This window comes from Trachemys scripta, chromosome 16 (assembly GCF_013100865.1).
Source record: "Trachemys scripta elegans isolate TJP31775 chromosome 16, CAS_Tse_1.0, whole genome shotgun sequence".
NCBI lineage: Eukaryota > Metazoa > Chordata > Testudines > Emydidae > Trachemys > Trachemys scripta.
Window position 1 is genome coordinate 8,944,430 of NC_048313.1, and position 23,013 is coordinate 8,967,442.

General features: G+C 44.4%; 1 protein-coding gene across 2 annotated transcripts in view; it reads left to right on the forward strand.

The window, feature by feature from the left end:
* Window positions 1-14: 14 nt before the first annotated feature.
* ZC3H4 (zinc finger CCCH-type containing 4) overlaps window positions 15-23,013 on the forward strand; it is a 28,229-nt gene continuing 5,230 nt past the window's right edge. Inside the window, exons 1-13 of one of the 2 annotated variants that reach the window (XM_034792070.1) lie at window positions 15-227; window positions 12,799-13,024; window positions 14,181-14,291; window positions 14,737-14,959; window positions 16,391-16,533; window positions 16,688-16,784; window positions 16,933-17,078; window positions 18,495-18,608; window positions 19,021-19,132; window positions 20,114-20,223; window positions 20,625-20,986; window positions 21,908-22,332; window positions 22,642-22,893. In XM_034792070.1, the coding sequence (XP_034647961.1) occupies window positions 12,944-13,024; window positions 14,181-14,291; window positions 14,737-14,959; window positions 16,391-16,533; window positions 16,688-16,784; window positions 16,933-17,078; window positions 18,495-18,608; window positions 19,021-19,132; window positions 20,114-20,223; window positions 20,625-20,986; window positions 21,908-22,332; window positions 22,642-22,893 (2,176 nt within the window). In that variant the 5' untranslated portion in view covers window positions 15-227; window positions 12,799-12,943. Of the gene's footprint in view, window positions 228-539; window positions 572-12,798; window positions 13,025-14,180; window positions 14,292-14,736; window positions 14,960-16,390; window positions 16,534-16,687; window positions 16,785-16,932; window positions 17,079-18,494; window positions 18,609-19,020; window positions 19,133-20,113; window positions 20,224-20,624; window positions 20,987-21,907; window positions 22,333-22,641; window positions 22,894-23,013 lie in introns of those variants that run through there. The other variant, XM_034792071.1, reaches the window with a different exon arrangement.

Here is a 23,013-nt window from a genome sequence, read left to right on the forward strand (position 1 = left end):
TGGCCTCATTAATGTCCCCTTTGTTCTCAGTGGCTTCATGGACCCCTGCAGGCCACAGGGGGGCTTTAGGGAGAGCAGTGTGGGCAGAAAGGCACCTGGGGTGTAATGAGGAGTGTGTAGTGGTATGGGATGTGTTGAGCAGTAATACCCCCTTGGTTCCCCTCCCCCCTTTATATAGAGAGACTCCCTTCCACAGCTGGAATCTCAAGTGATCCCAGTCTATCAAGGTACTGAAAGGTTTATAGTCCCCCAGGAAAACCCTCTCTCCTTTTATCCTCAGAGATGTATGTGAAACACCTTTCCCCTGCCAAAGAAACATAAGTGCAACTGTTCCCTTTGCTAGTATTAGCACTTGCTGTCATTTGAAAAGGTAGAGCCAGAGATTATTGTATGCAGTGCACAAAAATAAACAGCTTAATCATGTATGTTTGTGAGAGAGAGAGAGAGAGAGATGCTCCCCTTCCCACTCCCCTATGAAGGCAGTTGTGTAGTACAGAGAGCTGCTTGTATGTATTAGTGTGTCTTCCTCTCTAAGGAGTTCTGTATTTCATGTGATGCAGGGGTTGGGGTGGTAAGTATTCTCTTTTATTGAATAATTCAATTATACGTTTTCCTTTCTTTTCCCCACCACCAAAAAAAAAGTCCGGAGACCATCGTTTTATACATTTCATGTAAGGAATGAGTTAATACAGTATGTATACAAACCAAGCGGGATTCTGCCCCTTTGTGTTGACTTGACTTTTAGATTCATGCACCCCACAGACGTGAACTAAAAAAAGTCACAAAAGCACACAGTTTTCTCCAAAAATAGGTCTGCTGTGACGTTTAAACGGCACGGGTACCAGAGTGAAAGGTCAGCTAGCTCAAACCCCTTGATTCCATCTAGAAACAGGATGTGGATCCATTACTTTGTTTGCAAACTCCATCCTCATTCCATTATGTTGAAAGCAGGCAGACTGTCCTGTTAAAAATATTTGGTGACCAACTCACAAGTGTGCAAAAAAAATTGTGGCAAAAGAAATCACTGTTTCCCAAATGTCATCACACATTCTCTCCCCCGGCCCCAATCCCCTTTTAGAGTGTTATAGTTGATACCTGGAGAAGTTTAAGCAGGACAAGTAGTGATGTACAGTATAAGCACACCGTTTATAGGAATCTGTTTTACAATGTCCTAGTTTCTCTTCTGCCTGTGTTTCCATGATCCCTTTGTTTATCCAATGTATTATGAAAAGTTCATATAAGTTTGTTCCTCACAATACTTACATGAAATAAATTAGCTCATGTATCCCCTCAGTGTACAATATACTGCCCCCTACCCCCCCCAAAAAAATCCTCAGTCATTCCTTCTGTCTTTCATATTGAACAAAACCACACATATTGTCCTGGAGTATTCCATCCAGTTTACGTTTTTCTTATGTGGAAAAGACAAAATTAGTTTCTTAAAAGCACTCACAAGTATATTTATGAGGAACTGTGGTGTTTCATTTCCCCCTTGTTTACTCTTCTTCCACTGCAAAAAAAAAAAAAATTAGAAACTTGTATACATTTGTTAGAAAACGTCAATTATAAAACAGCACAAACACTCGTAATCCATTGTTGAAGACTAGTGGAGGATTTTTGTTGCAAATGTTGGTGCATTGTAAAGGGGACTTTCACAATTGAGTACAATGGGGGGGGTGTAAAAAATGCAATTTACTTGTATTATTCCGTTTGCTATTATTTTAGATGTATTTTATAATGGGACCTTTCTCCCTAACATCCTACCTCTGGCAGCTTACTTTTGCTATGAAGTCATAAGGATTGAAATGTCTCTTTGATCAATGGGCCAGGGTCAGAGCTGGAAAATGTTTACGTACCTGGCTAAGATGTTTCTAGCTCTGGCAGTTCATGAGGAGTGGGACCTGACAGTATGGATTTCTCCTAATTTGTTAAAGCCATATTATTATTTTTTATAAAATCCTCATGTTAAACCTCTCAGTTGTTCCACAAAATTTAAATAAAAGTTAATTTTTATACCTCCATAGTAGATCATTTTCCAAGCAACATCTGAAAGGCTTTTTGAGTCTTAATCTACTATTGACTGATGTCATCAGGAGTTTCTGAATCCACTGTCATTGGAACTAGAATGGCCAAATGCAGCTGAGAAACTAGATATTTGGTGGAGGAGAATCTTATACTAATTTCCACTTTATTGGGCTAATGTAGTGCCACTTCTTCATGGAAATAGGAATTGTAAAATCAGAAGCAGTAGAATCTTAAACTGCCAAGTTTTGTGGAATTGTTGAGAGATTTCACAAAATGAACATTCAAGTTTTGGAGTTTTTTAAATGTGAGTAAATGAAGTGACACTCAATCTTTTAACGTTTTCTTCTGATTACAATCCTGCATTTTCAGTTCTGTAATGACCGTAATCCAGCACTCAAGACTCCGGCCTCAATCACACGTACAGGCATGGGTTTAACTTTACTGCTTTGAGTAGGCCCATGGAAATCAATGGAATTGCTTTTCGTAGTAAATTCAACACATGCCTAAATGTTTGTTAATATTTTTGATTACTTGGTTTCTTCCAGGTGGTTTAAGGCAAAAATTTCTAGTTTTAGCAGTTCTTGAATTAGCCACTAATAATGTCAGGTGAGAATTGAAGTGCAGATAGATGAAGCAAGATGGTATTCGGAATGATTTAGTCTTATGACCTGATATCCTGTGACCTGATGGACTAGAAGTGAAGAGTGTACCCCTTCGGAAAGTTGAAAGCTTGGGTATATGGTATTTTATTTTTCAACCGCTGCTTCACAAGATACCAGCCCTTGCAAAAACTAGTGTTGGTCCTTTGGTCTAGCAGTACTTTATGGCACTGGTTGAGAAGTGATTAAAGCAAATCCCGAACCCCAGAACAGTGTCCTTTTCAATAGCCTTGTTATACTCCTGGGTTTGTGACATCATCTAGTGCTGTAGCAGTGTCTAGAATATCAAAACAACATTATTACTTCACTGCAGGATCGAGTAACGGGTGGGAAGGAGCCAACTGTCTAAACTCAGTGACTTCAGTAGTTAGCAATCGGCAAAAACATGCCAAGTGAGAGCTGGATTATGTTTTAAAGCAGTGTGTGAAAGTTTTCCCCAGTATAAAAGTCCCTTCAAAATAGAAAAGAAAAGCAGTAGTTACAAACTAAGAGGCAGTGAGCGAGACCCCAGTTCAGGAATGACATTAGTGTTTTACCTTGGGTTGAGAGGAATGTCTCGTAGAACTCCCTGTGGAGAACCCACAGTTGATATCCCAGTTTGAAGAAAGGCATTGAATGGAAGGTAGCTTGCAGAAAGGCTGAGAAACTTGGGATGGAATTTCTGCTTCAACCTGAATGGTTCTGTAGGTAACACTGCATTCTTGAGGCCACACCAGTTTGCAAAGTGAATATTCTCCTGGTTTCTCAGTTGACCTTATTCACGCTGTTACCATTTTGAGGTAAAAATCCAAGATGGCAACACTCTGAAGGAACAGAAAAGAGGCAGGTTCTGGCCAGTTCTGTTTTTGCTTCAGGATTGTACCGAGTTTCTCAGGGTTTTAGTGAATTAACCAATATTTGTATTGAGGGAGGTAGGACTTCAAATCGTATTGAGATAGATAGACATGTAATTCTCTTAGGTTCCTTTGAAAATCCCATCTTTAATGCAGAGATGTCCTGTCCATTCAGGCCTTTGACGGCCTTTACAGAACTCAGGTAATAACCTAAGACAGTGTGCCACTGCCTACATTAAAAAGAGCCACAAAGCACCGTAAAACAACACAAGATCTCCACCCTGCTGTACATACTGCAAAACCAGGAAATGCCTTTTAAACCTTGTTCAGAAAGATGCTATGGATGCACCATTGCATGACTGGAAACTTGTTCTCAACTAGAATAGTCTCTTCCCACTCCTACATGAAGTTTTCTTCATTTCCTGCATGTTCAGCTAGTTTAATGGCTTTCTTGCTAGTTTTCAGCTTTTCTTCTTCTTTTTGCTGATTTTGTTGTGTAGTTTTTTTCCTCCCCTATGGAATGTGCTGTAAAAAAATCAGATTATTAATAGAAAACAGAATTCATCTTAAACCCTCCGGATCATACCTTTCTTGAGGTAGAAGAGAGACATTTATCCCAAGAATAGGGAAATGTGCTATACAGTCTAGCTAGGGTTTCATTTATTTTGTTTAAATTCACACAAAATTAGAAGTTAATATTTCATGATTGTGAGATTAGATCTTGCAGGCTTTTCGGTCCAGTAAACTTCCTGTTAACCTGTGTTTGTGGTTCATTTTCTAACAGAGCCACCCCTTCTATTGCTTTGAAAAGATGCATTTTCGCCACATTTTTTGCATTCTTTTATGCTGACCTCAGTTACCTTGTAGCCATTTTTCTTTGTATGTTAACATTCAGGTTTTGTAGTCTGTGGATCCACTCCACTAAAACAGATCGCACTGTACATGGGATTTCATGCTCAACTGCACCTGTTGTGCAAACGACTATTGTAAAAAGGAAGGTTTTCTGCAGTAGTCAGGCAGACCAGATATTAATCACCATCCTAATTCTCCTCCACTGTGACTGACACTTTGGATAAAGCTGTTTTTTATAACTGTAAATAAGATGGGTTTACAGAGCAATGTTTTCTTTCCCTTGAGTCAGACAAACTTCCTTCTCTTCCCTTTCCAGCTTCCATAGATAGTAAAACCACTTGTTTCCATATGAAGTTGGCAGATGAGGGAGAGCATGTTATTCTGGACCAACTTTTGTAGCTGTGATGAGGAAAATAATTATAAAATCTTTAGCATAACTAGTAAACTATCTCAGTTACAGCTGTCAGTTATGTCCACTGTGCAAAATGTTCTCATAATTTTTCAGTTTCATATGAGTTTTTCCAAGTTCAACCAAGTATTGTTTAGTTATATGAAATAGAACTTTGTAAATATTTAGCCCTTAATTTTTCTAAGCCATTTTGAATTATTTTTAAAAAGCACCTGAATTGTTTTTAATAGATACTTTTGCACAGTAGAAATGCTGTTATTACATAAAAATTGTGGTTGTTTCCTGTATTCACATGAAACATGTTATTGTTAAAAGAAAACAGAGGGCAAAAAATTAATATTTAAGGGCAGGGGATTTATTAAGCTCACAAGTGCAAGATTATTCTGAGCAAAATTCTTTCTTACCTCTCTTTTGTGCATAATATTGCATTATAGTGCTTTAATCCCCATAATCCCAATGGATGACTTAACATTCCATATGTGCATATATACACCTGTTCAACTTCAGTTCATCAGAAAAAATGTCAATCAAAGTTCTGAAATAGTTCGATAAATGTGACGTTCTAATTTCTGTAAATTCTAACAGTGTGTGGTAGTGAAAGACCTTGAGCATACACCAAATTTCCTATTTTTACATAAAAACCATGTATTATTTTTGCTACTTATTTCTATGATTTAAAAAATCTTTCTAAACACCTGGTGTCCCATTTTAGAATCGATTACAATATAATGGTTAAAAGAGAAGAAAACAGAAAACTTGAAATTGTTTTCCAAAAGGCCACACTTTTCCCTATTTTTTTCGGATTTATGCTGGTGTGAATAATAATTTTGTTTTCTCTGCTGCTGTCATATGAGAGAGTTCACCTTTATGACACCGTGTCTGCTTGAGATGGCAGCTGGTTCACAGTACTGTGTTTAGGTCATTTCTATGATTGTGATGTCATAGATGTAGTGCTATGGATAAAGTTCAGCATTCTGCTAAGACAGCAGCGTGCTCTGTACTGGAGACGGCCCTTAATAGAAAAAGTGTGAAGGGGCTATAGGAAGGCCACAAGATGGGTACACACTTAGCTAAGGATTTTCCCACAGTCAGCATTCTTCTCTACAAATACGTTAGCCACTTTACCAACTTGGCTTCTTTACTGTATAACCACAGTGAATGCAAATGGTGAGCTCGCTTATGAAATTGGCACAGCCTTGTCACTTTATAGTCATTTTTATTCAAACTTTTTAATTCATAGTTTTACTCACCCTAACTTTCAGATGCCACTATAATTTGCCAGATTTCAGATTCTGGTGTTATTTTCTATTTTGTTTGTGTGAAAACCCAAAACCAAAGTTAATGATAAAATAATATTAAGCCCTCTAGAGTCCTTCTGTCCAAAGAGCTCAAAGTACTTTCCCCTACACTAATGAATTAACCCTCACACGCTCGCTCTGAGGTAGGTATTATAATCTCCATTTTACAGACTGGGAAATTGAGATTGAGAGATTAAATAATGGGACCAAAGCTACTAAAATGAGTCGGTGGCAGAACCTGAGTTAAGGAATTCAGGAATATATGGCTCCTTGCCCCGTGGTGGGTGCTACGCTGTGCCATTTCTCCCAAGATTTTGCTTGATATCTAAACATTTGTATAAAAGCGATGTATTAGACTCTCTCTTATTCTATGGAAGATTTGTACAATGATGAAAGTAACTTGTATCACCAGAATTAGTTCTGTTTAGAGTCCCAGCAACTGTTTCACAAATTGCCTCGCAGTAGCCACAGGCTTTTACGCTTACTTCCAGATTGTCCTCTTGTTCTTCACAAATGCCTTGATAGAACAGGCTGATAAATTCCTTTCTCCAAACTGTTCATAGGCCAGAGTAATTCAAAGCAGAGCTGAAGAACTGTGTACTTTACTCAACAAAAATGACAGTTGTTCTGACCGCTGGGAATTGCAATTAGGGTGATTGCAACCTGATATTGACGGGAGCACTTGTTCCTATTTAAAGCCAACAGGGAAGGTAGGAAATTAAGAGCAGTCTTGCAATGCCCAGTTGGCAGGTGCTTCGGGGAAGGTAATGCTGATTTAAGCAGAGCAGTGCTAATGGGAATAGTCTTTTTTCCCCGTGGATAATAGCATGCATGCCAAAACATACGTCGTTGAATGAATTTACCATACCACAGCAGGCCTTTAAAATAGTGGCTCATCAGCAGTTGCCATAGGAGAATATTAATACTCTAAATAGCCTGCCCGGCTTGTTTCTTCTCACAACATAGTCTGCGCGGAGTGTGTGTGGGGGGGTGGTATTATATCCAGCTACACACTGCTAGGTTGATGGAAGAATTCCGTCAATCTAGCTACCACCTATTGATAAGATGGATTTACTATGGCACTTTAGTAAGGGTCTGCACTACATTGGTACATTTCTAGTCTAGATATACCCTGAGTCTCTTGAAGCCCAGTCCTTTGTGGCCAGTGCATGATTGTTCCTGTTAGTTTTTTTTTTTTTCTACATCATTCTCCCATCTGATTGTAAATGTCTGAAATAATGGGGTTTCCATTGTTTCTGGGATGCTAGTATAAAAGTTTAAACACAGTTTTTTTTCCTTTGTGAAGCTGACATTTTAAATTAGCTCCAACCCCATGAAAAATGTTGGTTCATCTAGTCCAGAGTTGATTTTCCTATTTTCTAGAAGGAGTCAGATTCACCAGTGTCCTGGGTCCTTTGTGATTGCAGAGAATCAGTCATGGAGGATTCTCCTGGCTGATCCTAACATAGTGCCTTCTCAGTGCTACAGAGGAAGATGAAAACCAACTAGCCACTCCCAAGGCAAATATAATGTTAGAACTCAAGGATTTTTGCCTTCTCTCTGACTGCTCTAAAGGGAGGAAAATCTTTCATGTTATGTGTACTCCTAGTGTCTCGTATGTTTTCGATTTGTCATGTGTGCGTTAGACTTTGGAAGTGTTTCCTTGGAAATCATAAGATTTGGTGACCTTAGAGGGGCTTTTGTTTTGAACTAGTAGCTAAGCATAATTTGTTGGGGGATGGAGAAAGGGTTGTCAGGCACCTGGTATTGTATTGAACCATTATTTTGAGATTCTGGAGTGTCTGAGGTAATTGTTGTGGGGACAAAGGGAAATGGCTACTGGAAGGGGAAATTACAGTTATTTAACCTTTTTTTTCTCATTGGCTTTATACATTTATTATTTGACTCTGTCAGAAATGTGTATAGGGTCTGAATTCACCAGATATTGTTCCAGGCACTCTCACTTTGTGCCATTTGGAAGTGTGGAACATGAACCTTGGATGGGCACTGAGTACTTTCAGTGACTAGTTGAAGTTTATTCAACTGGTGCTTGCCTTTCAAAATTCCACATGCTTGCAGGAACAGGTAGTCCTGCAGCAAGCCTGATCTTGGATTGAACAAATCTGTTATTCAGATGTTGCAAATACCAACTAAAACAGGTTTGGAATTTTGGATTATAGCGGGAATGGATGGCTCAGGAAAATTGGCAATGGTGGGATCTGGAGTGTTCGATCTCTAAGGGGCTAGAGCTGGTTTCCATCCAGTCCAAGCGGATGATGACCAAATTTTGTCTTCTAATGTCTGTTCAGCTGTTTGTGTAATGAGTTGCAGGGCCTTAGTCCGTTCAAAATAACTTCAGAAGTGTGAACTGCATTGCTCACTGTCCGGGATACATTGGGGTGTGACTGAGGGCTAGCTGGCCGAGACTCAACCAGATAAGGCTGTGGTGATGTTGGTCGGATTGCTGAGTTTACCAGAGGAGATTGCAGGGATTATTTCTGTCCCTTCAAGGTGTGCGACTGACTGCCTGTGGTTGACCTGGTTCCTGACCTGGGGATGGCGGTGTCTAATGAGATTCCTACCTGCTGCTAGAAGAGCAGGTAGCAGCTACAGCCGCTTTGGCCTTTTCCCATCCATTGGCAGCTAGGAAGTTGTTCCCGTTCCTTTCAGATGTAGACTCTGCCACTGTCATCTCTGCCTTTGAAATTAGATACCGACATGTGCTCTACACGCGGATACTTCTTAAATCTATTTGGAAACTGCAGCTGGTGCAGAATTTGTCGGCTTGCTTGTTAATCAGTGTTTATTTCTGTGAGCACATTAGACCTGTGATGCATGACCTGCCCTAGCTGTATGCTGAATTCTGGATGGATTTTAAGATGTTGGTTTTGAATTATATGTCTGTAAATAGTCTGGGATCTCCCTGTCTAAGAAATGCCTCTGCCCCAGGACACTGTCATAGCTGCAGTCAAAGGAGGCACCTGAGCTGGGGTCCCATCAGTATAGGCTAGAGGGGTTTGTTGCCAGATTGTTTTTTATTAAGGCCCTGGGACTTTGGAACTCGCATCCTCCCCAGGTCCCTGTTAACCTACCGGTGTATCACAGGGTCTGTTTGTTAGGGTGACCATAAATCCCGTTTGGCCAGAACAGTCCCTTTTTTAAACCTTATCCCGGCCGGCCCAACTTTTTTGGCAAAAGTGGGCATTTGTCCCGTTTGCTTTTACCGACTTGATCAGTTGGCAAGAGAAAACTGGGCAGATGCCCGCTTCCGTCAAAAAGGTGGCGTGCTGTGGGGAGGAACATGCGGGGGAATGAGCAGAGATGCTAGCCCCTTGCAGGGGGGCATGGATTGTGCAGGGGCAGGCAGGGTTCCAGCAAACCCAACCTCACGTGGGGGGGGAGGGCAGACCAGCGACCCCAGCCTCATTGGGGGGGGGGGGCTAGGGAGGGGACTTGGGCGAGCAGCTCAGGCTATCCCTGTGTGGGGAAGAGGTACTCAGGCCAGTCCCGTGCTGAGGTGGGGAGAGGGCTCGGGCCAGCCCCGTGCGGTGTCTCATTTTCCCTTTGGTAAATTTGGTCACCCTACTGTCTGTCCTCTCTGGCCTTGCGGGGAGAGTGGTGTTGAGCAGGGCTTGTGGTGACAGGGGACTCTGGCATGGGGGTCGATTAATTTCTATTTACATGATCAGTGGGTTATTTGATTTAATCTGGTGGTATTGATTACTCTGTTCATTTATGTAATGTTGAGATTACCAAGGGCATCCAGAGTCCTGGAAGGGGGTGGGGGGATGCCCTTTTACCATTTGTAAAATCCAGATAAATCATTCCCCAAAACCACAAACAGACCGGGTCCCTTGGTGGCAGAGTTTCAGCAGGGAGGTCGAATGACTGAAGTCCCTTCTTTCCCAGAGCTCGTCTCTCCGTGGAAGGGGTGAGACACAGTAGCAGAGGGCCATGTAGAGAGTGGACCTTTGTACCATTGCTGCTGTATCTGGTCTGCAGCTAAAGGCACTGTTTCGGTTTCAGTTTCTAGGGCTGTCCATCTTAGCATCTTTCAACAGCAGTGAAATTAATAGGAGATGTTTTTGTAGAGGGGCCAAAGATTATTGTCGTAAATGCTGTTTCTGTTTGAATTCTTGCCACTGAAAAGTAGTAACGGCACCATTATTGTGGTTCTTTGCCTTAAACAGAAAAGGAGCGGGAGATCTTGTAATGGGTTTTAGACTGTATGCTCGCTGGGGTGGACAGTGCCTTCCAAGATGTCTGCACAGCACCAAGCTAATCTTGGGCACGTCTGCCAAATAAATAACAATGAAGACAACATAGAAAGATCCCTGTGAAAGCAGACATGCTGATAGCTACTTAAGGGACAGCATTGCCTCTGTACCCAGTACCCCATATAGAGTTCCCAACAAGGGATGAGTTAGAAGGGGAACCTCCCTCGGAAGTTTCCCTTCACTGCGGTACTGTATGCTACTAAGGCATTTGAGGAAAGGGTTACCCTTAAATTGGTGGCATATAAACCCTGTTCTCCAAACTCAGGGATAAAATTCCATCCATTCATCGTACTCAAAATCATCATTTTAAATAAAGAATTGAACAGTGATAAGTATGTACTGCTCTAGTCAGAGCATAGAAGAGATGAAAAATTAGAGCAAGATTAAGAATGTGAGAATTTGTAGGATTCAGGAAGGGGTGAGCAGTATAAAAAGAGAATTGAAGTACTGTTTGCACCCTTACTTGATTTGTAAATTTGATTTATTGTGAGCTTGGAGAAAGCTTCACTTAACCAAACCCCAGTAATTCTTAAACTGAATGTGACTGGAAAATCCTCTGAGGATATTTCAGATCTTGGTTTGTTTTATTTCGTCTCATGATGACCATAGTTATGTGTGAACCCTAATGTGGTGTCAAGTATCTACCAACACCTACAAGATCTTCACCAAGCATTCTCAAAACTGCGATACCCACACAAGGAAATAAAGAAACAAATCAACAGAGCCAGACGTGTACCCAGAAGCCTCCTGCTACGAGACAGGCCCAGAAAAGAAACCAACAGAACTCCACTGGCCATCACCTACAGTCCTCAGCTTAAACCTCTCCAACGCATCATCAGTGATCTACAACCCATCCTGGACAATGATCCCTCACCTTCACAGACCTTGGGAGGCAGGCCAGTCCTCGTCCACAGACAACCCACCAATCTTAAGCATATTCTCACCAGTAACCACGCACCACACCATAACAACTCTAACTCTAACTCAGGAACCAACCCATGCAACAAACCTCAATGCCAATTCTGCCCACATATCTACACCAGCAACACCATAACAGGACCTAACCAGATCAGCTACAACATTACCGGCTCATTCACCTGCACGTCCACCAATGTTATATATGCCATCATGTGCCAGCAATGCCCCTCTGCTATGTACATTGGCCAAACTGGACAGTCACTACGTAAAAGGATAAATGGACACAAGTCAGATATCAGGAACGGCAATATACAAAAACCTGTAGGAGAACACTTCAACCTCCCTGGCCACACAATAGCAGATGTAAAGGTAGCCATCTTATAGCAAAAAAACTTCAGGACCAGACTCCAAAGAGAAACTGCTGAGCTCCAGTTCATTTGCAAATTTGACACCATCAGATCAGGATTAAACAAAGACTGTGAATGGCTATCCAACTACAGAAGCAGTTTCTCCTCCCTTGGTGTTCACACCTCAACTGCTAGCAGAGCACCTCACCCTCCCTGATTGAACTAACCTCGTTATCTCCACACTGATTTATACCTGCCTCTGGAAATTTCCATTACTTGCATCTGATGAAGTGGGCATTCACCCCCGAAAGCTTATGCTCCAATACTTCTGTTAGTCTTAAAGGTGCCACAGGACCCTCTGTTGCTAATGTGATGTAAAGATCAGGAAGCAGCAGTGCGTGTGTTTCCAGATTTGTCTCACCAATCCAAAATTAAGAGACAAATTAAATTTTCTTAAGGCAGCATTCTCACTTGGAAATGAGGACTCAAACAGCTATTCTTTCCAGGCAAAAGGCTAGATAATTATAGATGAAACCAAATGTTTGTTTGTTTATTTAAATTTACACACACACATGCTTTTTAGATAAGAAGAAGTTGCCTGTCTAAAACCCTTGGAAGAGGAGCTGCATGCTTCTTCAGTACATGATTTGCCGGATTTCCTATAATAATTAGGATAGACAATAGGAATAATGGGGTTTCTAGGATAATTTGTTTTATTTTTATCTTTTGTAGGACCACATGGTTTGTTGTATATTGACTTTAATTCTAAGGCTGATTGAATTTGTGATAATGTTCTCTAAGATTTGAAGCTGTAATTTTGCAGTCTCTGCTATCGTATGTTGTTCAGTAGAATTATTGTATAGGCTTTCATTTTTTTAAAATGTGCATAGATGTAATCAGTTAAATAGCAGAGCTCTCTTGTCTTTATTTAACTGGGAACTTTGGTCTGAGGCGTGTGTGTATGTGTGAGAGAGAGTGAGTGAGCGAGATTTGAATAGGCTCTATTTGTATGTTCCAGTGAGACGGATTGATACAGTCAAATGTGACAGATGTATCAAACCAAGGTATTTGGGACTAGTGTTACCTTTAGATTTAGGAAACCCCAAGATGTCCAGCTGGCTTGAGTGCCTTGAGTGATTTTGTCAGGAGTGAAATGCCAATGTGAGTGTTTGCTTTGCAGGGAGGATGGGGAGCTGGAAGAAGGCGAGCTGGAGGACGATGGGGGAGAGGAGCCCCAGAATGCCTCTGAGTCCCATGAGAGGGGCCGGAAAGAGAAGGGAGAGAAGCACAGAAGCGACTCGGATGAAGAAAAGGCTCATCGGCGGATGAAGCGCAAGAGGAGGAAAGAGAGAGAGAGAGAGAAAGAGAAAAGAAGAGCAAAAAAGAAAAGGAAATCCAAGCACAAAGTGAGTAAACAAACCTCCAGGGTCCTCTTATTCCTGCCAGGTATGGTAATAGGGAGCCCAACTCCACTCCTCCAAGAGGCTACATATCTAGTGATTCCAATGGCTACGTTTACATACTTACCTTGTAGAGCTGGGTTTCTCAAACACCCCTCCTCCCCCCCAATGCTGTAAAACCTCCACAGCCCACCTCTGTCACAACAACTGCTTTTCTGCATATAAAAGTCAGGGCCAGCGTTAGGAGGTAGCAAATGGCAATTGCGTGGAGCCTCATGCCACAGGGAGCCCCATTAAGCTAAACTGCTCGGGCTTCGGCTTCAACCCAGGGCCTCAGGTTTCAGCTCCATGCAGTGGGGCTTCAGCTTTCTGCCCAGGGTCCCAGTGAGTCGGATGCTGGCCCTGTGTGACAGACCCCCTGAAACCTGTTCGTGGGCCCTCAGGGGATCCCGGACTCCTGGTTGAGAACCACTGTTGTAGAGAACATATTAACTGTAGTATCCTAGGCAGAATCTCCCTGCCTTAGGCCTTGCCATATGGACGTAGCCCATCCTTATGGCACCATGTAGTGCATTGTACCTCACTTACAAAGAAATATGGGCTTACTGTTTAAATTAGACATAATCCAGCAAGAGGTAACAAGTAAACAAACGGTGGGGAGGTAGAAGATACCCTAGTAAGGAATCTCTCTTCTTTTTCTGTGTTTGCCTATATCTGTGGGTAGAATGGAAAGGAAAAACAATTTCATTTGGGAAACTAATTTTTTTTTTTGGTGAACACCTGTGCTTGCAAGAAGACTAGTATATGGTCAATTAAAATATCTGGCTTGTAAAGTCAAAGATGTTTATGAGACCCTCAAGCTAACAGACAGTGTGATATGAATTGCTTTCATTAGAATCTGATGAAACAAACTGGTAACGTTCCCAATTCGGACGGAATCTATAGTGAAGTTTGAAATACACTAGAAGCCTTTTGTATCATAAATGTTCAATTCAAGGAACACTGTCAAGATTTTTGCAAGCCAGAATCTGAGTTACCTTCAGAAAGACTCGTTTATATTGTGTGTGGCAGTCCAGATGCCTGGCCACAGAGTTGGAATTCAAGCTTAGAGCATAAGAGCCTCTGTACTAAAATCATACAATATGTTTGCCATGCCTTGCAGCGCCATGCATCTTCCAGTGAAGACTTCTCTGACTACAGCGAGGACTCTGATTTCAGCCCCAGTGAGAAGGGGCACAGAAAGTACCGGGAATACAGCCCTCCTTACCCTCTTGTAAGTATCTGCGATCAACTAGTTGTGGAAAAAGCTGCTCTCCCTTGCACTGGGTTGGAAATGCTGCAGGCTTTGCACATAGAGACCTGTCTTGCTGCATGCAGGGGAGATGACATGAGTTCACCTTTCTAGTTCTGTCTGATGGCTCCATTACACCCCTTTTAACCGCACAATCTTGATGAGGAGCTTGTCTGTCTCTGCAGAGTTCTGAAGGCCCTGGGAGAAAGCTGCCTGGGAAGGGATGCATGGTGGGTAGTAAATGAAACCATGAGGGGGCTGCGGCTTTGCAGGTTTGGGGATAAAGACTGCTCTACTTCCACAATTCCTTGGCAAGTCTGGAAAGAGGGCATGCCCCAGGGACCTGCTGTGCGTCAGCCATCACCATGCTGTTTCAGATTGATCTTTGCTTCATTGTTAACCCTTCCTGTCTGTCTACTTTTTTCAGTCTCACCAGCAGTATCAGTCCTCTCACAGTGCCCCCTTGCCAAAGAAGAGCTACTCCAAAATGGAGAGCAAGAATTACAACATGTATGAGGATTACGAGAATGAGGCCTATGGCGAATACGAGGGGGATGAAGATGAAGACATGGGGAAAGAAGAGTATGACGACTTCACAAAAGAGCTGAACCAGTACCGGCGAGCTAAGGAGGGGACACATCGGGGGCGAGGTATGGCTGCCATTGCCAACACGCTTCCCAGGCCAAGCCACTTTTCTAATCAACATGTTACAACAGTTTGCTTATGAAGGTTGATGCTCAGTCACCATGTAAGGCTCTGATCTTGTAGTTGGCGGCTTGCAGGTGGAATGCTGTGCCCGCTCTGAGCCCCTGGTACAGCAGAGGTCTGCTTCAGTTGCAATGGCAGGGCCTAAATAACTCATTAGTGCTGCATAGCGAGACCCAGAGACAGCCATTTCTTGACATCTTTTATTCTGCCAGGGCAAAGGCCAGATCCCAGTTTTGTAGCTTTATATTTAAAGGCACATTCTTTCTCTTATGTCTAGATAGATTTAAAAATACAGGTGAGGTAGAAAAAAATAGTGTGTCCTTTATGTGCAAAGAAAACAAAGTCAGAATAACGTGGCAAGTCCGATTTCATCCTGTTAAAGTCTATTCAGAGTAAACTCTGAAGCGTAGCATGTTGCTGATCCTGCAGGAAGGATGAAACTTTATGTGCGGTAATTTCCCTGCATTCACAATGGCTGCTTTAAAATGTTTACATCCTAGCCACTTTAAGAGTAATTGCTTCAGAATATTAAAAAGCATTAACCCACTTAAAGCCAAATAGCACCAAGATTTATTCTATCAAAAGTCTAAAATAAACAGAACCTGCTCTTATAAGGAGGAGGCAAGTGTTTTGATATCTTCACTAACCAGGTATGTAATATATACATATATAGATACATTCTGTTAGAAGGATCGCTGAGTGGTAGAGGTGATGGCTTGGAGGGTCTGAGTTCAGTTCCCTGATTTTCCACAGAGCTCTTGTGGGACCTTGGGCAGGTTACCGTGTCTCTCTGAAGCTCTGTTTTCCTGTCTGTAACATGGGGAGAGTAGCCCTGCCCTCCCTCATAGTGGTGTGGTGAGGATAAATACATTAGAGATTGTGATGCGCTCAGATACTGTGGTAATGGGGGGCAGGTAAGTACCACAGATTGATGGATTCTGGTTACAGGTTGATAGAGCCTGAAGCAGAAGCATGGTACAGATATTGTACCCGGCATGTATTGTCTTTGCCATATTCTTCACTATTTAAATGTGATGGGTAACCCTTACTGGAATGCCATTGACTTTCCTTTCAATTAGGTATGCACTTACGTTTGTGTTCCTTAAGAAAGTGACCCTATGTTGTATTAGTAGGCTTAAAAAGTCCCAGCACGCCCTCGCAAACTCATTGATCTCACTAGCAGTAACTAAGAGATCATTTGCTGTCATAAGCTGATCTGATTGTCCTCTGGAAGTGAGAGACAACATGTTACTCCTGTGAACTGACTTGGTACCTGCTCCAAAGACAGCCAGTTGTCAGGCATGGAGCCACGCGGCTGTCTGAGTGTTCAAGTACTGTGGTAGCAAACTGACACTTGTTTGCTTGCTTTACAGGCAGTCGAGGCCGAGGCCGAGGATACCGAGGGCGTGGAGGCAGAGGTGGAATGAGAGGGCGAGGCATGGGCCGAGGAGGCCGTGGGAGAGGGAGAGGCGAACATCCGGAAGAGGAGGAGGAGATGTATGAGGAAGAAATGGAAGTAAGGCCCGTTACTGAGCTGTATCCGAGTCCTCCAGAAATGGGGAGCGTTAAGGGGGAGAACATTCCTTTCTGGAATTAGAAGTGGCGGGGTGAGCATCAGTTTTGGGCCAAGAGTCCAGTGCCCTGAGCACTCTGTTCTTTCTGAATTGCAGTATGGTGACAATGAAGAGCCAATGGGTGACGAGGATTACGACGACTATTCGAAAGAGCTCAACCAGTACCGGAGGAGCAAAGAGGGCAGAGGGCGAGGTACGTGACAGCCCAGAGCCGAGTGAATTAGATGGTGCTCGTGAGCTCTGCGCAGTCCGGAGAGTAGAGCCAGCCACTGGTATCATAATGATCAGCTTTTATTTGAGGGGAAAAGTATAAATAATTATGTTGTTTTACTCTATTTCAGGTTTAAATCGGGGGCGTGGGCGTGGCCCCAGAGGGAGAGGAAGCAAAGGGATGGGCAGGGGAAGAGGAAGAGGTGGGAGTAGAAGTGGAATGGGGAAAGGTGGCGGAATGAACGAGGATGACGATTACTATGATGAAGACATGGGGGTAAGAAGCTCTGCCTTGTCTCCTTGGGGGTCTTGCTGCACTTGGGTCACCTGTGGAAAGATGTCCAGGGGGTTTCTCTCCAACATACCAGACAGGCTTCCCCAGAAATAATTTCACTTGGATGTATTGAATTCTGAAATATGGAACTTTCTGAGCCTGCCCAGAGCTCTCTGCACCCAGAACAAACTTGGTCAGTTTGCACATAAAGATGGCTTTTTCTGCCCTCCAGCGCTGCTTACTGCCCTAGGCTGAGAGCCACAAGTTGACCTCCTCCTACCTCATTCATCATCGCTGAGAGTAAAGATCCAGCCCTCGGGCTTCTGCAACCCTATTGGAGTACAGAACTTGGGAAATAATGAACAGTCCTGATGATGAAGCACAGAGCAGAGCACACCCCAGCTCCTTTTCCCACCGGGTTTGGCTCTGAAGGGCTGCTAGGAGTAAAGCCAGTAACTGTTGATCTTGCTCAGTAAAGTGACACTGAACCGGCACAGAGAGCAGACCTGCCATGAGGACAGGGCTCCTTTTATCTAGTCACTTTTCTCATCCAAGCTGCACTTCAACGGCAAGAGGCTGCTGATCGGTCACGTACTCCTGTGCTTGGCAGTCAAGCTTCCAAGCAGCCCAATTTTTGAACCCCGGGCATCGATTTTCTCCCTTCTATCAAGGGGCTCCTCTGCCTGTTTTTGTCTGGGGTGAGAAGTGCTCTCAGGCACTGTTTGACTGGCACCAAGTAATGCTAAAAAGAAGGAGGCATCTCGGGGAGCCCTCATTAGGGTTCATGTCACCAAGTGCATGCAGGTTTCAGAGTAACAGCCGTGTTAGTCTGTATCCGCAAAAAGAAGAACAGGAGTACTTGTGGCACCTTAGAGACTAACAAATTTATTAGAGCATAAGCTTTCGTGGACTACAGCCCACTTCTTCGGATGCATATATGCATGTAGTCCACGAAAGCTTATGCTCTAATAAATTTGTTAGTCTCTAAGGTGCCACAAGTACTCCTGTTCTTCTTCAAGTGCATGCACTGTCCTTACAGTCAGAAAAATGACCCCCATTCCCCACCCACCAAAAGAGATGATCTCTGAAATACCTTGAAATGAGCCCAAAGTCTAGACTTCTTATTTGTGTATTTCCCAGCAGTGTAAAAATGGGACCGGCCCAGGCTTCATGACAATAATCCCTTTTCTAGGCAGGATGGATTTTTCAGATTCTGATGGATTGATTGACAAACCAAGTTGAAATCTGTCTCCATCTAGCTACAGTCGGTCAGGCTGCAAGTCATATGCTTCCTTCATGCAAGACCTTCATGTGCACTTTGAAATGCATGTTGTAGGGAGGTTATTGTAGGTTAATTTCTTTCCATGGCTAGGGTTTGCCTTTTCGTGCTTGTTAACTACACCCTTACAATTCCTGCAGGACGGAGGAGGAGGTGGAAATTACAGGCGGAATGACCATGATAAACCCCACCAGCAGTCTGATAAAAAAGGAAAAGTTATCTGCAAATACTTTGTGGAAGGCAGGTGTACCTGGGTAAGGAGATAATTAATGGTGGCCTTGACTTTACTGCTAAGCATTTCTGTAGTACCTAAAATGCATCCAGATCTGTACAAGATATAGACTGAGACGTACGTGGTCTAGAATACATGTTGAAAGTGATAACATGCTGAGTGCTAGGAGCGTTACACCGAGTGTAAGGAAAATCAAGCGTGCAAACACCAATCTGAGACAAACACTTGCTTTACTTTCTACTTCCTGATTCTCCGATTTTAAAAACACAAGATAACCGTGGTACACAGAGCCCGGTTTTCAAGGATTTCAGGGCCAGAACCCCAGCAGAGAGTCAGTTCCATAACAAGTGCCTTATAGGTGTTTGCTGCCCCCTGTTATTGTGTGTGCTTTATTGTTTCATTAACAGTGCGGGTGTTGTACTTTTTCTATACAGGGGGAGCATTGCAATTTCAGCCATGACATCGAGCTACCAAAGAAGCGGGAACTGTGCAAGTTTTACATCACTGGTTACTGTGCGAGGGCGGAGAATTGCCCTTACATGCATGATATCCTTTCCTCTTGTTCGCTGTGTTCCCAGTCACCACGGAGATCAGTGGCTAAGTCAGTCATGTGCAGCCCTGTGCAACAGGAAAAAATGGGCCAGAAGAGTTAGGTCCCTGCACTAAGCAGCTTACAATCTACAGGCAAGTGCCTGTTTGATATTGGTTCCCAGAATGTGGGGTGCACCCACTTGTGGGAGGGGGCCGTGAAGGGCTAGCTGAAGGTGTAGATAGACCTCTCATTTGTTCTTCAGTCTCAGCTTTCGTTTTAAAAAAAGTCAATCTCTAGCTGTTAGAATTGCAGATAAATCCTTCATGTTGTGATCTGAGTTAACTGATGCAGAGACGTCTGCCTAAGTTTGCAGAGAGCCTGAAACGATAACGGGGGGAGAGACTATCCTGAGCGTAACCTATGCCTGCCTGAGCCTGCAGAGAGCCTGAATGCTAAGGTGTGAACAGCCCCATTCATTTCAGTGGGTGCTGACTCAGATGCCAGCGATGGCATGTTCATTATTTCACTGCTCACCGGAGCGTGTCAGAAAGGAAGGGAAGGGTCCCATGATGAAGACCTGCACTAATGTTTCCCCAGGCGGAGGGAGGCTAGGACTAGCCATGGGAGTGTGGAAGACGTATACCTTAAGATGTGTAGGCTTTTAACAGTGTGTGACAGCTGCAGGGACACGAGTGGCTTCATGTTGGTGAAGGCAGGCTCAGCTTGGGAACAATACAGTATGGAGTAAGCACAAGGGAATGGGGTCTTTAGGCCACAGAGCTGCACAGAGCAGGTGGGTTTGCAGGAGTTTTAGAAAAGGAAAATGGGGGGTGTGGGGCAGTTGTGTTTTATTTTCAGTGTTGGGACTGCAGAGATTTCACGTGCTTAGTAAGAATGTACCATTGGTGCAGCGTTGTTAAAAATAACCTGTCTGCCCATTGACAAATTTTTTATTAATTACTCAAAGGAGTTTTATTTTCCTTAACACTTTGTACGAGACTTTCCTTGTAAACTGTTCCACACCACTGGGAACTGTATCAATGGGGACGACTGCATGTTTTCCCATGAGCCGCTCACAGACGAAACACGGGAGCTGCTGGACAAGGTAAAAGGGAATGTTAATGTGGGTTCCTTTCCGAGTGGCTCTCTTGCCTTGGCTGATTTTGCTGCCCATGTGAGACTTTCACAGTAAGGAAAGAGGAGTTTGTAAGATGGGGTAACAAGGGTGTCATTTGGAGTCCCGAGATTGAGTTCTGAAAAGGGAAGCGCAGGGAGCCTGGTCTGACTCTGCAGAGCAGAAGCCCCATCATTTGGGACGCTTTCAGCTTGCTAGAACAATGGGAGACAAGCCTGTGCTGGCAGACTCTCATATGCAACCTCAGCGCTGGAGAAACACGGGCCCAGGCCGTGGTCTGACCAGCCGCGCCGAGACCTGGCAAACTCATACCAACATGGGCTGTTCAGGGCGTTGCTTTTAACTGCCTCTCATTTCTCTCTCTCCCTCAGATGCTGGCTGATGATGCAGAAGCAGGTGCAGAAGATGAGAAGGAAGTTGAAGAGCTAAAGAAACAGGGCATCAATCCATTACCGAAACCTCCACCTGGAGTGGGCCTGCTGCCCACACCCCCTCGCCCTCCTGGCCCGCCAGCTCCAACGTCTCCCAACGGCAGGCCAATTCCTGGAGGACCTCCTCCTCCTCCGCCTCCCCCCCTTCCACCGCCAGGGCCACCCCAGCTGCCGCCACCACCGCATGAGCCTCTCTCACCACAGCAGCTTCAGCAGCAGCAGGACATGTATAAGAAGATCCCATCTCTGTTTGAGATTGTGGTACGGCCCACTGGGCAGCTGGCGGAGAAACTAGGCGTGCGGTAAGCATGACCCTCCCTTCCAACTACTTACGGATGCACTAAAGGAATAACGCTCAGTGGGAGAGTCAGGAATAGGAAGGGGGGGTTATGTGTGCCGTTGCGAGGTCATTATTCATACCCTTCTCTCTGAGGGTCTTAAAGTAATTTTACAGGATGAAATTCATCCACAGCCTCTCTCAGTCACAAGCAAAACATTCCCACTTGTAGCCTAGTTATTTAATGTAGCTAATATATGGAATTTCTTTGTGTTATTTGCATAGTAGTAAAATTCTCCCTACATGCGTCTCGGAAGCTCTGTGGATCCTTTAGACGCGGTACAGGGTGTTTAGGAACCTGTGTGTTTTCACTGCACACAGGGTGGCACTGACCCCTTAGTGCAGTCACTGAGACCGTGTAATCTGAATATTATGTATTTCCTGTTCTCTCTCTGTGGAGTAGGCTCGGAAATAGGCCAGCCAAGGTTCTGCTCCTGACATCTGGTTTGCTACAAGGTTAGCCTGTCTTCCTCGCCCAGAGACCTCTGTGCCATGGCATGGTGGTCTAGGCAGGAGGGGGTTGCACAGTGTGAATTCAACATCCTGCTGCCATTTCATAGCAGTGTACAGAAGGGCTGGGGACGCAGTCCTGCTGCTACTGAAACTCGACAGTAAAGAGCTGGCTGCTGAAGTTGAGAGATGTGGAATAGGCGCCTTTTGTGTGGAAATGAGGCTTTTCTGGCAGCTCCTGCCGGTGGGTGCATTAAAACAACATGGTCTATTCCTGCAGGAAGCAGAGCATGCAGCAATGGGCATTCCCTGCAGCACCGTGCCTGTCCTTCCAGTTCTGATGGGGACACTGCTGCAAGCCCTGCTCTTTGTAGGGGAATGAGTCTGATCTCAAGTTTGCATTTTAAAAGGTAAATTTCCCTCTGTTCTCTTCCAGGCACCCAGTTCCACCACCTCCCCGCTTCCCTGGGCCTGGTGGACCACCTGGGCCTATGCCAGGACCCATGCACCCCGATATGCATCCTGACATGCACCCCGATATGCATCCCGACATGCACCCCGACATGCATCCTGACATGCATCTGGACATGCACCCGGACATGCACCCCGACATGCACCCGGACATGCATCCTGATATGCATCCAGATATGCACCCCGACATGCACCCGGATATGCCTATGGGCCCTGGGATGAATCCTGGGCCTCCAATGGGTCCCAGGCCCCCAATGATGCCATATGGCCCGGACGATTCTCCACACTCCGGAATGATGCCTCCTGGCCCACCTGCACAAAGCTTCTACGATAATTTCTACCAACAGCAAGAGGGCCTGGACATGGACCCTGGCTTGATGGGTGACCCAGGTATGTTCCTCTTACTAGCTGTCCCTGCGTTGTCTCTGTTTATCAAGAATGACAGGAGTTGGTCTTGTGCAGGGAGGGCTGGACATGCGATGTTGGCCTGGTCTCTTTTAGCTGCCTGTGACCACTTAACGTGCTGCTCTGGGTGGCTGGGCAGAACTCGCACCAGACAAGACTCAAACGTTGGCTGGTTTCATGGGCATAAGTCTCTCTTTACTGCTTTCTTGAGTGTCGGCTGCTATATTCAGCTGTATGAGAAATAACGTCAGTGTCCTGTGATTGTGAACATTTGCCCTGTTCCTTCCATGGCAGAGGACTATGGGAATTATGAGGATATGGACGAGCCGCTGGGAGAGCATCTTTTCCCTGACCAGTCCTTGGAACCCGACTCCTTGTGTGAAGGAGGGGCTCCAGGGTTACACAAACCATCAGCCAACATCCCTGACTTCCTGCCATCAGCCCAGAGAGCCCTGTACCTGAGAATCCAGCAGAAGCAGCAGGAAGAGGAGGAGAGGGCTCGGAGACTGGCCGAGAGCAGTAAGCAGGAGCGGGAGAATGAGGAAGGCAAGTGGCAGAGCACCGGACTTGTTCAAAGATGTGTCCGTGAAGGATGCCCCTGCACAAGCTACCCTATCCCCCAGGGGCTCCACACCAGACTAACCTGCTCCCCTGGCTTAGGCCTTT